Below are 15,254 nucleotides of genomic sequence, written 5' to 3'. Positions count from 1 at the left end.
GCCTTGGGCTCCAGCTGCACGAGCCAGCTTGTTCGCATCTGGCTCTCCAGGTTCATATCTTGGGCTTGCCTGGTGCAGCTGACTCTTCTCAGCCAGGGCTGGGCGGTGCGCCCACCCTTGCCGGGCATACGAAAGGACCCTCGGCCTATTTCATGATCGGCTCTGGAACGTCCAGGACCATCAGCGTCGATCTCTTCCTCTCCAGCGACCCCACAGCATTCTCACCATCACACGGGGCACAATGACCACACCCAACGACACCCCGCCCACCAGCATCCTGTCGACCCACAGAGTTCTCTTCTGGTCCCTTGGCGGTGCTGCCCTGGTCCTCCTGGTTCTCGTCGCATCCATCCTCTGCATCCGCGTTCGCCGACGCAGCCGCAGCTCCAAATGTGCTCAACCCGTCGAAACCCTCGACGTTCAGCACCAAGCTGCCAGTCGCACGCCAGCCCGGCCTGCGCCCGACAATCCAGACACCCTGCTGCGAGTTGTGACGATCGATTCCAGCATCGATTCGGGGCTTCTCGACTCGCCTGTGATTGCGGCCGCGGATGCAACCCCAAACGACGCTGCAGCCACCGGACTTCCCTGGCCGGCCCTGTCTCCGCTCATCATGATCACTCCGCCTGGACCGACAGAGCATGACAGCCATTCCTTGAACGACTCTGTGGCTGCCCGGGCTGGTTCGGAACTCGCACCGCCTGCATCCGAGCAGCCCATCGCCTCGACATCCGACAGCGACCCGGACCAGGCCACGATCTGCGACTGGTCCGAACTCCGGACATCCTTGCTCATGAACGGCTCGTCAATCTCCGTGCCCTCGAGCCTCGACTCGCAGATGACGATTGCTCGCCGCGCACTACCAGCGGTGCTCTGATGTGATCGCTCCGTCTTGGCCTCGGGCACTGGCCGGGCGTGGGAACAAAGTCTGGCTCGGAGTGCAGTGGCATCAATCGATACTTGGGCCCTGGAACAGATAGAGCAGATAGAGCAGATAGAGCAGATAGAGACGATAGAGCAGATAAATCAATAGATAGATAGAACGCATGCAGTATAGAATATACTGGTAGAACGCATAGCAGAGCAACAGAATGGCAATCCCAATAGTGATGGCAGAAAGAAACGGCCGAGCGCGAGAGCCCTCGCTGGCTATAGGCATTACCGCATGTCGCGGAGAAAACCGGCAGGTGCGCCAGCATATGTATTCACAACGAGGGAGAGAGCGAGCGAGAGAGAAATTGAAAGAACGAAGGGCTCGACCCCTCTTGTCCTATCAATGCATTCAAAGGTTGGCTGCGCTTGTCGCTTAGCTGGCCTGGCTAATGTCCTCGGCCAGCTGCAGCTTCTTGCTGTGTCGCTGGACATCGGCGACTATCTCCTGTGCTGTCAGCGTGTCGGTGTTGACCTTGAGAATGTGCTTGTCGCCTGTTTGGGCACACACATGGCCCCCCCCCCAAGTGCATCCAACATCCACGAGCCGAGTTGAGCATACCAACACGAGTTGCGGCGAAGGCCCCGTTTGAGAGCGTGATAGGTTGCATATGGTGATAGGGTTGCAGATCGAGAGCCGGTCCACATCATCATCATCATCATCATCATCATCATCATCATCATCATCATCATCATCATCATCATCATCATCATCATCATCATCCCAGAGGCGAATCGGGTCAGTAGTGAGCATCAGCAAGGAGAAATCGCGCCAAGCGAGAGCTCCAACAACCAAACCAGATCGTCACTCCGGTGCCAGTTGCTCCATATCTAACTGGTGGCAAGGCCACATAACGGGTGGATCGACATCCCCACACTTACGATAGTGCACCTCGACGAGAGGTCGTGCAATCTTATCCGAGATGTTGAGGGTCATGACGGCCTTGGGATTCGAGGCACGGTTCTTGGCGGTGTTGAGGTACTGCAGGAATCCGCTGTCGAGCGGCATTGGAGCGTTGGTGCGCCAGGTTAGAGTCGTCCAGTTGTGCTCACGGCGCTTGTCCCTTCTCCGAGTATATGCGCGCATCGCCTGGCTGGTCTGTCTTGTGTGGAATGCCCAGATATGCCCAGTATGGCCCGTCATATCTCGCCATGCTCGGCCGATCGTATTTGTCGCCACTGCCCCTTCGTCCCATCGGGTATCCGCCAAAGGTTGTTACTTTGTCGGCTTGGAGCTGGCGCTGTACACATGGCCGAGGCCATGGGCAGTGTTCACCGCGACGTTGAGTGCATTCCTTCATTTCATTCGTCTCCCTGATCCTCCTTCTGGCACGATTTGGCTGCGAGTTGAAGATGCGCTGCCCAACGCCGCTCCTTCGACTCTCGGGCCACACCCACATCCACATGCGCACTCGACCTGCGCAGCTGCCTACCGGACAGATCGAGAGGAGGTATTCAGGGGCGCAAACGACAGCGTGATCTTGTCGACGAAGCGGAGCATGGCTGTTGTGTGATTCAATACGATGGAGGGAGTGGTGTTGCTCTGTGGAGCTAATGGGCGAAAAGCAAAGAAAGGCGGTGGATTCGGAAGCTGTGGCTGGTGGGTGCAGGTGTAGGACAGGTCTCCTCTGGTCGATATCGGCAATGTTTCCGACCGCTCTTCCCCGTCAGCGATGATCTCGTATGTGCGGGTATGCAGATCCGGCAGAACGAGCCGTGTTGTGCGATATTTGTGCATTTTTTTCTCTGGCAGGTTGAACACGTGCGCAGTCTAGGTCTAGGGCTGGGGCTGTGTGTGTGTGTGTGGGGGGGAACAAGGGCTGGTCCAGGGCGGCAACATGAATCGGCGATCCTTGGACATGCGAAAGCAGTGCAGGCTCGGTCTCCCAGTCAGCCCAGCCGTATCAACTGATAAGAGTCCGCACACACCCACAAGCACCCGCAGCGGGGTCGCCAACTGAAATATACGAGTGTGCATCGACTGGCGCCGTCGCCTCGTTGCTGCTACTGCTGCTGCTACTGCTGCTCCGGCCCTGTCGTGCTCTTGCGCTCCTCAATCGCCAGCTCTCTGTACTTTTCAATGAGCTTGGTCGACACCGTGCCGACGCCGCGGCGGACCTTGACGCTGGTGGACCGCCGGGCACCGTCCTCGTTCTCGAGCTGCATCGTCGTGGTTTCCTCAAAGGGGTTGATGGGATGCCGGGGCTTGAAGCAGATCTCGAGCAGGCGGTGGCAGTCGTACATTCGCTGCGGCATATCCTGTTGGGTCCCAGATGGCTGTGTGAGTGATCAAGGTCCGCCAAGCAACGCTAGAGCCTGCCGTGCTCGCATATCCGTATCGCCACTGGACCCTGTCTGGCCAGCAAAGTCTGGTCACTTGGCCATCGGTTGGGCAGGCTGGCCAAGCTACATCGCCTCGGCTCCGCTCGGCCCGGCACAATGCGTTGGAATCACACATACGCACCTTGACAAACTTCCATGCCTCAAGAGGATCCTCGAATGCAAGGATTTGCTCCTCATGGATCTTGAGCAGCGTCAGCGCCACTCGCATCAGAACCTTCTCGCCTTGGCTGAGAGAATCACAAAGGTGGATGCTGGCATCAGCCCCAGGTCATGTCTGGGCCAGTGCGCACATGCGTCGCACCGAGTGAGACCATCCCTCTCACACGACCGAGTTCGCGGTGGCAAAACGGGCGTATCTGTGTGCAATCAAACGTTCGGCATGCAGCGATTTCGCATTCATCGTGCTCGTACTTACTAGAAGAAGCAGTCCCAGACACGCAGCGCAGTCTTGGTGCACGATCGATCGAGGATCCAGAAGCATCAGACAGGAGAGCGATTGCCATTAGTCGCATGGATCGTCGGCGACGAGGCGGAGGCGTGTCCGGGTGTGCACTGCGGGCTCACCTCGACAGGGAGAACGTTGATAAACAGCGTCATAAACCATTGGGTCGTCACCATGGAAAGCGGAGGCATGCCGCTGCCCCCTTGGCCCATGTTTGCGCGGTCCTTGGCTCGGATCTTGGGAGACCGTGGCACCTCGCTGGTCTCCATGTGGTCGACCCACTTGGCCACTCGGCCGACGCCAAACTTGGAGCCCCTCTGGCCAAGGATCCATCTCCACAGGATCTCCTGCTCGATGCGAGTGCCCTCGAGAGTGTTTCCGTACATCTCCTTGGGCAGCAGCTGATCGACAATCACGACGAGGGTCCAAAAGACCTTCTCCTCGACATCGATGCGCGTGTCGTTCTTGGAGAGCGGCGTGGTGGCGGCATAGCCTGGCTCACCCTCGCCATAGACGAGCAGCAGCATGCCCACGATAAAGTTGAGCGACTGGCAGTAGCCAATGTTGTAGGAGCACGGATGAGGCAGCGCACGTGCGGGATCGGGATGAGGCCATGAGTAGTATGCAAAGGCGGCGAGAATGCGGCGCAGCGAGCACAGATACGGATTGAGTTCCCAGACCGGGATGGAAGGGACGGGAGGCGGCGGCACCTCGGCAGCCAGCTTGTCGTCGCCACTCTGGCGCTGCGAGTTGGACCGCGATCGGCGCGAGCGGTTGGACTTGATTGAGTGCGCCGAGTTGGACCGCGACGGTGACCGCTGCAGCCGCTCCACAGGCGTCAGATGCTCTGTGGGCGAAATGCGGTACCAGGGCGACTCGGGCTCGTCGTTGTCGTTGGCCTGGCCTGGCTGGGCAGGCTTGGAGCGCGAGGGTCTGCTGGTCTCGCCTTCGGACGGAACATTGTCGAAATCCGAGTCTGAGTCGACAATAGAGGAGTCCGAGTCGTCGTCCACAGACGAAACCAGCGACAAATCAGATGAGGCCTTGGGCGTTGGTGTTGGGATGCGCGGAATGCTCTGGGACTCGGCCCGGTTAACTTGGAACTTGGTGTTTTCGGGAAAGGTCCGATGGACGTCTAGAGCACAGCATACGGCACCCGTCGGATATGAGCGCATTGAATACCGTCAGCGTCATCGAGAGAGGGAGGTGCAAATGGACAAATGTGCAAATGGTGCAAATGGTGCAAATGGTGCAAATGGTGCAAATGGACAAATGTGCAAATGGTGCAAATGGTGCAAATGGTGCAAATGGTGCAAATGGTGCAAATGGTGCAAATGGTGCAAATGGACAAATGTGCAAATGGTGCAAATGGTGCAAATGGTGCAAATGGTGCAAATGGACAAATGTGCAAATGGTGCAAATGGTGCAAATGGTGCAAATGGACGAATGTGCAAATGGACGAATGTGCAAATGGACGAATGAGGAGAATGCGCCTTTGACAGCTTGCCGAGACTGAGGCGGCAGAATTGGCTCCATAAATCGGCGACACTCTTCAGTCTCCGACATCGGCTTCTCATGCACATCTTACCCCGCTCAAGAATCTCGATCCACTCCAGAACCTTGTTGGTTTCCTTGGTATAGCCCTGCTGCCGATCCTGGAATTCTCGGTAGGTTAACGCAACGTAGATGGCGGGATTCTCCTCTCGGAGCTTGTCGGCACCACAGTAGTGGTACCAGGACTGGATGGAAAGGATAGTTGTTGGTCAGAGGCAGAAGGGGCGGGGTGATCCTCGGAAAACAGTGTCTGCGGCCACAAAGGCAGGCTTGCGGTACTCACTCGGGCTCGAAGCTCCTTGGGAATGCCCTTGCGGATATATCGCTTGACTGGTCGGGAGCGTCGTTGCAGGTCAGGAAGCGAGGGGTGGAGGTTGGTTGGTGGTTAGCCGGGTGGGCAATCGACGAATGGGCATGGTGGCTTGCGATGCTCCCTGCTCGATCGATCGGGTCGGACGCAGCAACGGGGAGCCAGAGCGGCTGCTGCCGAAGCAGCCATGGTGGCGACCACCAGTTCCAGATCGATACAGCTCGAGGACGCAGCGACGACAGTCTCGCCGACAGCGACGATCTGCTCGGCCTGCACAGCCTCGGCGCTCTCGGTAGACCCACCCTTATCCGACTTGGGTGGCAGCTCGCCCTTATTTCTCAAGAGGAGCTGGGCCCACTTCTGAGACCGTCGGCGCTCGATCTCGCGGTACTCGCGGTCGAACCGATCCTGATCCTCCTGCGAGACGGCGTCAAAGGTTCGTTTGAACCCGTATCGGTCACTGAGGATGGTTGTCGATGCCGACATGGTCATCCGGACAGAGGATAAGAGGAGATGCGTTGTCGGGGATGGCCAGAAGAAATTCAGACGGCTGTGAGCGGAGATGGCGAGATGGCCCACCATAGCAAATGTGGATGCGGATGCCTCGATGCGGATGCCTCGATGCGGGATCTGCCACGCCCCGACTGCCCGTCCTTGATTCAGGAAACGGCGAATCCACCAAAGGGCAGCCCGACATGGGCCCTCTATGGCCCAGTTTCGGGGACCCGCGGGCAATCGCAGCAAGAGCAGTGACGGCAGCAGCAAGAGCAGTGACGGCAGCAGCAAGAGCATGCGTCGGTACCCGAGCATGTCTGGGCATGCCCGAGAGGGACAGCCCGACATTGGACGATGAAGCACACGAGACAGCGCTTGCGCAACGGCATGGCTATCAATCCGCGACGGACTTACTGGAGCACGGGCTCTGGGCTATTGGAGGACATGGCGGGGCGCCGGCAGGGAAGGTTTGGGAAGGGTGTGCCGAGAGCAGATGGCGACAGAGGAGCAGCAGAAGCTTGCGGGGCCGCAGGACAGCAAGATCGAGAGCGAAGGGAAGGGAAGAGTCAGAGAACCAGCCGGGCTGCAGCCTGAAAAACAAATGGAGAAGCGCCGGCACTGCTTGGGCCGGACAACAGGAGAAAGCGCTGGCCAGAGTGGGCTTTGCCGGCCGTGTTTGTTTGTCGCTGGAGACGAGCCAGGACAGGGCAGCAGACCAACAGCCTTGGAGGCGCCGGTCGCACATGTGGGACTGAGCAGGGCGTTCTCGGCGAGGGCATCCTGGCGCTTGGGGTGCGCCGCTGTGGTGGCGAGAGCGCTGCAGGGGCATGTTGCCAGGGCATGTTGCCAGGGCATGTTGCGAACGACATGTCTCCGACAGTGTCGATCGCAGTGTCGATCGCAGTGTAAGCAGTCGACTCATGGCGAAACGGGATATCAATGGCTTGTGTGCGCTGAATGGCAAAGATCCGCCGCCTGGCTGAATGGCGTCGATCTGGCGTTCGCATTGTTGTGATGGGCTCGGTCAAGGGGATCTCATGGGCGGGAGACGATTCGACAAGCGGATGATACGTGTGAACGAATGAAACGGCATGGCTCATCGCTGCTTCCAACACGCCGCACCGGTTCATGGCCGTGGGCTGGTGGCGCCGCCTGCTTGTGAGTTGCATCGCTCTGGCTCGACTTTTGCTGATCACTTGCTGCTGCTGCTGCTGCTGCTGTTGCCGCTGCTGATCCTGGCGTCGGTCTGGGCCTACTTTGGACATGCCGTTGCGCTTGCCATGGCCAGGCGGGAGTGTCTGCGGGCCACATCTGCCGCTCCACTCCGTCTCGCCCCAGCAAGCAGGCAAATAGGCAAGCACGTTCTTCCCTGGCCGCCCTTCTCGCTCGGCTCATCTTGCACCCAGCAACGCGCAACGTGGGCTCGGCCAGCACCCGTCCCTCTCTGCCCGTCGCATCGCAGCATGGACAGCGGCATCGTCATCTGCCTCCGGATCCACCGCAACAACGTCAAGGATCGCTCGGCGCCCATCGACCTCTCGGTCTTGCGCGAGGCATGCCGCAGCACCTCGGCATACGCAAGCAGGATCGCCATTGCGGTGAGCAACCCCAGAAGGAGCACATCCTCATGACCGCAAGACCAACCAAACTGCTGCAACCACTCCTCGACGCCGCTGCTCACGCTGGGCTGTCTTCCTGTGTTCGCTGTGCTTGTAGTATCCAGAGGATGATGTCGACCTTGGCATCGAGCTGCAAGGCATTCTGCCCCGTCGTCTCAGCGCCGCCCCAGAATCCGGCTCTGCATCGATCGATCTGGTGCCCGTCCGCGACTGGGGCAAGTTCATTCCAGCCCTGAACAGTCTGGTGCACTATGCGGCCCAGCAGGGCTTCGACATTGCCCTGTTCCAGTCTGTGGAAGTCCGTCTGGCTGATGCCGAGATCGAGGCAATGCGGGCAGCGCTCGTGCAGCAAGGTTGGGGAGCATGACTCTGGCCCGGTGACGTTGGCCATCGACGTCGCCTGGCATCGATGCGGATTCATGGAGACGGATCCACCCTGGAGCAAGCCAGGCTCGATGTATTTCGCATGCATCCACTCACAACCACCCATCGCCCTCGCTCGTCTCGGTTCGGATAGCTCATCACGGACCCTCGTTTCTCCCCTCGTCTACCCGGTGCTTCTACCGTCAAGACGCCTTGGTCGTCGGCAAGGCTTTGAATGGCCACAACTTTGTCGCCGGCAAACAATCGCTCGACGGACGCACGGCCCCATGGAACACGGTGAGGCTCGACGGCAGCGTCTGCTGGCTTCATGTCGTTCGTCCGCCGAATGGCCTCTCTGGATGCCAAGAGCACGGTCCAGATCAAGTGCAGAGCATCGAGTGGGGCTGTGACCGTCGTTGTTGCCAACAACGATCAACCGACTCACTAACACGCACTGCGCTCGTGGTCCACATGCTCTAGGCTGCATTGTGGAATGTCCAGAAACTCGCCCTCACCGGGTTCCTCATGGTGGCCGAGGGGGTAAGCTGATGCCGTTCGCAGGCGAGCCAAACCGATTGCTTCGCGCACTAACATCGATCGATTCTCAGCTGATCCCGGGCGTCGAAGGAGGAGTCGAGGTGCGTCGCCAGCTTTCCCGCATGTGACGCATGCATTGCTATCGTTGGTTAACCTGCAGCTGGAGTCGCCAACCAACCGTGCATTCAACGACAGGAGGTCTCGGTTATCGCGTTGCACCAACGACTCAAGGCCGAGTCGTCCAGGGCAGTGCTGATCCAATTCAACGATTCCAGTGGAGCCGCAGACGGCTGGAATGCGTCGTGGTATGTCAAACGCGGGGATGTCGTTCCGATCCGATCTGCCTGATGAGGATGCAATGGCCGGGGTCGGAGCTGGAGCCAAAGTCGGCAGCAACTGGGTGCTGTGCTTGCTGCTATGCTTGCCGTTGTGCTTGCGATCAAGGCTGCACTGCAGAGTTTAACGTTTTGCCTTTTGCATCCAGGGCGGACGAAGGAAGGAGGGAGTGGCATGAGCGCAAGATGGCCTCCAAGATCGAGCGGCCCGCACGACACCTGGAGCTGCTGGGACTTGAGGGATGCGGATGCGTTCATCACGTCAGTGTCCAGCTGAACTAAGCTGGCGGGTTGCGCTTGTGCAAGTGGTTTGTGCAGTATTTGATCACCAGGGGCAGCAGACCGCATTGGCTGCGTCCGTCTTGAGCTTCCTGAATGAGACACTCCTCCGATGGAATCGGCGATCTTGCACACACAAAGAGCGTGCGCATGCCCGGGAGCCGGGCTATAGGGCTCAGCGCCGACAGACCCGAGCATCCTGTGAGCGAGAGCTCGGCCAGCAAAGAACAGCCTCTGAGAGGCTCCAGGGACGCCAGCGCCGAGCAGCCGTCGAGGTTGAGGTGGATGAGACGATTCAATCGGGCCAGTGGCTCGATCGAGGCGAGCGCAGAGCAGTTGCTGAGATACAGCGATTCCAGTGCCACCAGATCCTCCAGGAATGAAAGCGACTCGAGAGCAGTGCACCCGCTAAGGTTGACAGAAGCCAGCGACGGCATCTCGCCCAGCCGTCCCACGGAGCGCAGGGCCGAGCAGCCGTTGAAATTCAGAAAGGTGAGGCTGGATGAGCAGGCCAGCGACCCAACCGACGCGAGGGAGGAGCACTCGTTGAGGTCGAGCCAGCTCAGGCTCGACAGGCCCTCCAGCGGCCCCAAGGTGGTGAGTTGAGTGCATCCATCCAGATCGACGTACGAGAGGCTGGGCCAGAGGCTAATGACCTCGAGGGATTCGAGCGAGGAGCAGTTGGTGAGGTTGAGATCGGTGAGGCTCGGCAGATGGCCGAGATGCTCGACCGAACGCAGAGAGCTGCACCTCGACAGATCCAGGACTTGGAGCGGTCGATGGTGGGCGGGCGAGCCACCGGAAACGATGGCAGCGGAGGCGTCGATATCGTCTGGACCAGCAAACGAGGGCGGGAGCTCGGTGACATGGGCGTTCCGGATCTCAAGCTTCTCGAGCGAGGCCAAAAGACAGCCAAAGGATCGCGGCAGATCGTGCAGCTGCTCCGAGTCAATGCGGATGCACTTGGGCTTCCAGAAACACACAGTCTCGGGCAGCTTGAGCACGCTGCCGCCGCTGTGGTCGATCTCATAGGCGAACATCCCGACGAGGCCGACCATGTCCGGCAGCGAACCCGCAAAGATCCAGTTCTCCAGGCGATTCGAGCTGGGCCTTGGAACATGCCGGGCGAATTCCCAGCGATGGAAGAGAGCCAGGGCATTCGCGAGACACATCTCACGCAGACGATCCAGCAGCGCGCCGGGGTGGATGACGCCCCAGAGATAAGACTCGCATGGATAGGGCTGAGGACGAGTGCGGGTCAGGAAGGCGTGTGCAGCGACGACGACTTGGTGGTGGTCGGCCCGGAAGATCCGTGGAGGAAGGCGAAAGAAGGCTTGGAACTGGATGCGCCAGTTGGCCGGATTGGCAAGCATGGCTCGCCAGGAACGCGAGACCGAGGACAGCCGAGTCCAGGTTGCGGGATCGACATAGGGGGCCAGCAGCGCCAGCAGAAGATACAGCGAATCGTCGGTGATGCCGGTGCTTGTATTGGCGGTGGTGTCGACTTTGGTGGCAGGCGGCGGGGGAAGCATCAGGAGGAGCTTGGCGATAGAACAGGACGAAGGCGGGAGAGAGAGAAATGGCTGTGTGGGACAGCACGACAACCAAGTCAATGGTGGCGAAGCACGGGGCCAGAGACACGTGGCTGGGGTGCTGAGAGATGGTCGTCGAGAGCGAGAAAAGGACGCAGATGGACGCGGAGGAGGATGGGAAGGGAACATGCATGGGAAGGAAACATGCACGAGAAGAAACATGCATGAGAGGAAACATCGACCCAGGCGAGGAAGGAAAATGACAAGGGAAGGCCAGAGAGGCAAGGAGCGAGAAGCAAGGAGAGAGAGGCAAGGAGAGAGACAAAACCCCTGCGGCGTGTCCGCCCGGCGCAGCAAGGCCCTGGGGTGCACGCGCTCTGGCCACGCGCATGCGCACTCGCCTGGCAGACGCGGCGCCCACACAGACACCGGCGCGCAGCAGAAGCACTCCAAAGTGCTTCACGCCGCCCTTGTCTGCACCACTTCGCGGTCGCACACACCTGTCCGCCTTGTCCGCCCTGTCTGGTGCGCAGCCATGCACACACACACATGTGGTTCGTATATATACCATCTCGCCCATCTTGCCCCATCTTGCCCTGTCCAGTCCGGTCCGGTCCAGTCCCGTTCTGTCCCGTTCTGTCCCGTTCTGTCTGCGCGGCAATCCACTCTCCAACCCGCTCTGCAATCGGTCTCGCGCCCCGGCAGTCTGGTTCGGCCGCCAGCACTCTCTTTCAGCACTCTCTTTCAGCACTCTCTTTCAGCACTCTCTTTCAGCACTCTCTTTCAGCACCCCCTGCCCGTCCCAGCCCACGTCTCCGCCGCCATGGCCGTCGAGCCCACCCTCCTGCGTTTCAGTACCGATCGCTCCGTCCGTCCCGTTCTCCCGCTTGCATTCGTGCTCGCCCCGCTATTCATATCCGCCTCTCCCTTTGTGATGCCGCTCCTCGCGTTGCTTGCACGTCTGCACCAGCTGCTTCAGCCGCACCCTATACTTTCGTACCCTCATACCCTATACTCGTATACGTTCGCCTGCCACAGCACGCAGCACCTTGGATCACTGCGCTCCCGTCGCTGCCTGTCGCTAACCCTGCGTCCCGCTGTTTCGACCATCTCGATGTCTCGCCTGCATCCATATCGAACACCCCCACTTCGTGCCTGCATGTGCAACTCCAACTCCCAGTCCAGCTGACGGACATCCATCTGGATCCGTATTATGTGCCCAACTCTGCGCCGTCGCCCAGCTACTGCCACCAAGAGCTCTCCAGCCGCAAGTCCAAACCCGGCCCGTCCAGGAACTCGGCCTACTTTGGTTATCCCAATTCGCCGTGCGACTCGCCCGTTCAGCTCATGAACAGCACCTTGCAGTTCATGGTCGATAGCGGCATGGCCGACTCGCTGGATGTGATCTTCATGACCGGCGACTATACCAGGTCGGTTGGGTGGTGGGTCAAGGGGCAGCTGCCTGTTCCTGGATTGCGATTTCGGGTCGAGGCTGGGCTCGTGGACGCTACAGCGCCCTTTCCGCTCCGCTAATCCCAGCTCCGTGTGCTGCACCTTTGGCCTTGTTGCCGTTATCTGTGCTTGGACAATCAATCCATCGATGCCGTTGCGATCGCTCGATCGACTATTGCTTCCCGGTCGTACACTATCGCTATCTGGACCATCTCGATCGCTTTGCCCACCGCGACCGCCTCGGCGCCTGTCTGTTGATGTGGCTTCTGTCAAACCAGACATGATCGCGACAACAATCTACCCGTCAAGAAAGGCGAACCGACCGAGCAGAACGAAAACGTGGTGTCGTTCCTCACAAGCGCATTCAACACAAGCCGGGTGCAGGTGGTTCCTGCCATCGGCAACTGGGATGTCTGGCCGCACAACAGTCTCAAGGCCGGTCCCAACGACGTCCTCGACGGGCTCTATGAGATCTGGAAGCCCTTTCTCAAGGGCTCCAGCAAGGCCGAGAAGAAGGACATTGCCGCCAGCTTCAAGCGAGGCGGCTACCACCATCGCGAGCTCGTCCCCGGGGCCCTGGATGTGATTGCAACCAACAGCCTGTATTGGTACAGCGACAACCCCGAGATTCCGGACTGTGTACCGCTCTCGCGAAGCCTCAGCGACTACGCCCTCAAAAAATCAAAGGAGCCCGGTGACGTCGAGCTGCAGTGGCTCGTCACCAAGCTGACCCACATCCGCGAAGCCGGCAAGAAGGTCATGATCGTCGGCCACATCGCCCCGACCGACGCCAGCGGCGAGCCGTCGTACCGGAAAAACTGCTACGAGTGGTATTCTCAGATCAGCGGCGAGTTTTCCGATGTCATCCTCGGGCAGCTCTTTGGGCACATCAACCAGGACATCCTCACTGTCCTTGTCAAGTCAGCCTGGCAGCGCCCAAAGGCAGAGTCGCAGTATCGCTTCATGCCCATCACCTCATCGGTTCTCTTCCAAGAGCGCTATGCCTTCCCGCAATGGAACATTGTTGGCTTCTACCACACATCGCCCTCGATTGTCCCGGTCTTCAATCCCGGGTTCCGCGCCGGGTCCTTGGCCATCACCAACGACGGCACCAACCAGTCCTTTATCCAGCACTATGCCCAGTATCATCTGGACCTTGAAGCCGCCAACCGCCAGTGGGATCGAGAGCACGCCGATCCTCCGCCCCGGAAAAAGCCCGGCAAGGCCCGTTTCCAGAACGACTCCGAGCCGTTCCAGTATCAAGTCGACTGCCACTCGCTCGAGGACTTTGGCATGCAGCGAATGGATCCGCAATCCGTCGGCCGTCTGCTCGCTCGAATGGGCAGCTCCAGCACAAAGAGCTCGACCCTGATCCGGCAGTACAAGGCCTGCATGACTATCCACTCGAATCAGGTGGACCTGATCATCGACGAGACGACGCTCTTTTGGATCATGGCCGGCGTGGCTCTGTCGTTTGTGATGGGAGTCGTTGGATTCCACCTCCAGATGCGGCGCCAGCGTGTGTCTTCGGGCGAGCGGGATCCTCTGCTGTCGTAGATCGACTGGCGGCAGCAGACCTCCTCTGCGATAACGGCCATGGGACCGCTCCCATTCACCCCCCCCCCACATCCGGCTCTCAGCTTTATGAGCTTCGCTCAACCGAACTTTATTCTCACAATCCATCCGTCGGCCACTCGTCGCCCTTCGCCGCATGTTTCCTTGCCCTGCACCCTCATCAATGTCCCCTGCCTTGTTTTTTCCATCTGCTCTTAGTTCTCAGCTCTTCCACATACACCAGAGACTTGGCCTTTCTTAGTCCGCGTGGCCAGACAACCTGCTTTGTTCGCGTGCCATTGTGCGGTCTATTTCTCATCGTTCACTGCCAGTACAAGCCAAATGATAAACCTCTTGCTTGGCTTGAGGCGGCGTGATTTCACCCAGATACTTGGTCCAGAGCATGGACTTCAGGTCAGCGGGCCCTTGCCAGAGACGTCTCGACTACATTGACGAAAGGCTCGTTGGCGGCTGTGTGGACTGTTCATTCTTCATTATGACCAAGCTGTGATCGTGCATTAGTTCCACGGCGCTCGAGACTTGGCTTGGTCCTGGAGCGACGGAAGCGGAAAGTGGGCTTTGATATGAAATGTGATGAAGGGATGCGGATGGGCGGTGCGCCGATCGGCAAGGTGGATTGTGGCAATTCATCGAATGGATCCCGATCGCATCTGGCTGTGGACCCGGTAGCTCGGCCACGATTGCGTTGGAATGGAGCGACACGCGATGTGTTCATGAGCCCGCAATGCGGGAGGGTCTATGAGCTGGGGGCGCCGGCCTGGGTCATGGTGTTCTTGATGTGCTGCTGGATGGTTGCAAGGGGATTCGATTTGAACGCCGGATGCTGAAGGACACTCTGCAACCGAGTGACTTCGCTGACGGTGGTCTTTTTCCTGTTCTTCTGCGACTTGTGGAAAGAGGAGGCCGTGCCGGGAGCCACCGCCCCAGCCGGGGCAGCCGAGATGCCAGCGCCGCTACCGCCGACGAGACCAACCGAGCCGAGGGCCGACTTGATCGAAGAGAGATCGAGGTGCTTCTTGAGGGCAGTGGCCTTTGAGGACTCGGTCGCCTTCTGCAGCTTGCTGAGCCACGAGCTCTGTTTCTGGAGCCGCTTGGACTTTTTGTCGATGATGCGCTTGGACCCAGCTGTCTTGTCGAGGACGGTCTTGGCGGTGCGCGACGGACCAGCTTCGGCGACAGCGGCAGCGGCGGGGGCGGCGGCGGCGCTGCCAGAGCGGGCCTTGAATTTCTTGTTTCCGGCACCCATGGCGAGCGGCGAAAGAACGCGGATGGAGACTGCCTGTCAGCAGCAGCAGGAATGGCCAATGCCGAATGCAGTCGCAGTCGAGGACAGCGAGGATATCCGAGTCCAAGCACCCAAGCACCCAAACACCCCAAGACCAAGACGGAAAACAAAAACAAAAAAAGTTTGAGCACAGGAAGCCAGCGCAGCCGGATCGATCCGGTGCACGGAACAGGTCTGTGGCTCGGCATCGGCAGCCGCGGACA

General features: G+C 59.4%; 7 protein-coding genes across 7 annotated transcripts; 3 read left to right on the top strand and 4 right to left on the bottom strand.

Annotated features, from left to right (window-relative positions):
- Window positions 1-103: 103 nt before the first annotated feature.
- On the top strand, window positions 104-1,046 carry BJ171DRAFT_638325 (uncharacterized protein; the record flags this gene model as incomplete). Its single annotated transcript, XM_053115740.1, has 1 exon — window positions 104-1,046. A coding segment is annotated over one exon (774 nt), but the record flags the coding sequence as incomplete, so codon positions are not given.
- A 260-nt stretch (window positions 1,047-1,306) lies between these two features.
- Window positions 1,307-2,431, bottom strand: BJ171DRAFT_578714 (uncharacterized protein; the record flags this gene model as incomplete). The annotated part of the gene is made up of 4 exons (XM_053113913.1): window positions 1,307-1,425; window positions 1,813-1,925; window positions 2,151-2,171; window positions 2,364-2,431. 4 exons carry the CDS (start codon window positions 2,429-2,431, stop codon window positions 1,307-1,309), a joined length of 321 nt encoding a protein of 106 aa, XP_052969679.1.
- A 210-nt stretch (window positions 2,432-2,641) lies between these two features.
- Window positions 2,642-6,765, bottom strand: BJ171DRAFT_278147 (uncharacterized protein). Its single transcript, XM_053106874.1, has 8 exons — window positions 6,489-6,765; window positions 5,882-6,039; window positions 5,553-5,599; window positions 5,304-5,454; window positions 3,838-4,850; window positions 3,689-3,720; window positions 3,395-3,500; window positions 2,642-3,189 (listed from the first exon to the last, which is right to left on the bottom strand). The coding sequence occupies exons 1-8, from the start codon at window positions 6,518-6,520 to the stop codon at window positions 2,947-2,949; spliced, it is 1,782 nt and encodes a 593-aa protein (XP_052969678.1). The 5' UTR covers window positions 6,521-6,765; the 3' UTR covers window positions 2,642-2,946.
- Window positions 6,766-7,537: 772 nt separating this feature from the next.
- On the top strand, window positions 7,538-8,941 carry BJ171DRAFT_578712 (uncharacterized protein; the record flags this gene model as incomplete). The annotated part of the gene is made up of 6 exons (XM_053113912.1): window positions 7,538-7,672; window positions 7,791-8,046; window positions 8,211-8,353; window positions 8,537-8,596; window positions 8,665-8,694; window positions 8,789-8,941. 6 exons carry the CDS (start codon window positions 7,538-7,540, stop codon window positions 8,939-8,941), a joined length of 777 nt encoding a protein of 258 aa, XP_052969677.1.
- A 265-nt stretch (window positions 8,942-9,206) lies between these two features.
- BJ171DRAFT_472462 (uncharacterized protein) lies at window positions 9,207-10,739 on the bottom strand (the record flags this gene model as incomplete). The annotated part of the gene is made up of 1 exon (XM_053108658.1): window positions 9,207-10,739. The coding sequence occupies one exon, from the start codon at window positions 10,737-10,739 to the stop codon at window positions 9,207-9,209; it is 1,533 nt and encodes a 510-aa protein (XP_052969676.1).
- Window positions 10,740-11,344: 605 nt separating this feature from the next.
- BJ171DRAFT_278068 (Metallo-dependent phosphatase-like protein) lies at window positions 11,345-14,125 on the top strand. The gene is made up of 3 exons (XM_053106873.1): window positions 11,345-11,593; window positions 11,920-12,169; window positions 12,470-14,125. Exons 1-3 carry the CDS (start codon window positions 11,563-11,565, stop codon window positions 13,746-13,748), a joined length of 1,560 nt encoding a protein of 519 aa, XP_052969675.1. The 5' UTR covers window positions 11,345-11,562; the 3' UTR covers window positions 13,749-14,125.
- On the bottom strand, window positions 14,126-15,144 carry BJ171DRAFT_278066 (ribosome biogenesis protein SLX9-domain-containing protein). Its single transcript, XM_053106872.1, has one exon. The coding sequence runs from the start codon at window positions 15,010-15,012 to the stop codon at window positions 14,503-14,505; it is 510 nt and encodes a 169-aa protein (XP_052969674.1). The 5' UTR covers window positions 15,013-15,144; the 3' UTR covers window positions 14,126-14,502.
- Window positions 15,145-15,254: the final 110 nt, after the last annotated feature.

This window comes from Polychytrium aggregatum (assembly GCF_025602895.1).
Source record: "Polychytrium aggregatum strain JEL109 chromosome Unknown BJ171scaffold_7, whole genome shotgun sequence".
Lineage (NCBI taxonomy): Eukaryota > Fungi > Chytridiomycota > Chytridiomycetes > Polychytriales > Polychytrium > Polychytrium aggregatum.
Note: the sequence above shows the minus strand (reverse complement) of the source record. Positions and strands in the feature narration are given on the sequence as shown.

What these genes read in the sequence shown, in the direction of transcription:
- BJ171DRAFT_278147 (XM_053106874.1), bottom strand. Translation starts at nt 6,520, where the DNA reads ATGTCCTCCAATAGCCCAGAGCCCGTGCTCCA. An exon ending in AGCCCAGAGCCCGTGCTCCA is followed by an intron (nt 6,040 to 6,488) that starts GTAAGTCCGTCG and finishes AACCATCCTCAG; the next exon opens with TGACCGATACGGGTTCAAAC. An exon ending in AGGCATGGAAGTTTGTCAAG is followed by an intron (nt 3,190 to 3,394) that starts GTGCGTATGTGT and finishes GGGACCCAACAG; the next exon opens with GATATGCCGCAGCGAATGTA.
- BJ171DRAFT_278068 (XM_053106873.1), top strand. Translation starts at nt 11,563, where the DNA reads ATGGCCGTCGAGCCCACCCTCCTGCGTTTCA. An exon ending in GCCCACCCTCCTGCGTTTCA is followed by an intron (nt 11,594 to 11,919) that starts GTACCGATCGCT and finishes TCCAACTCCCAG; the next exon opens with TCCAGCTGACGGACATCCAT. An exon ending in ATGACCGGCGACTATACCAG is followed by an intron (nt 12,170 to 12,469) that starts GTCGGTTGGGTG and finishes CTGTCAAACCAG; the next exon opens with ACATGATCGCGACAACAATC.
- BJ171DRAFT_278066 (XM_053106872.1), bottom strand. Translation starts at nt 15,012, where the DNA reads ATGGGTGCCGGAAACAAGAAATTCAAGGCCCGCTCTGGCAGCGCCGCC.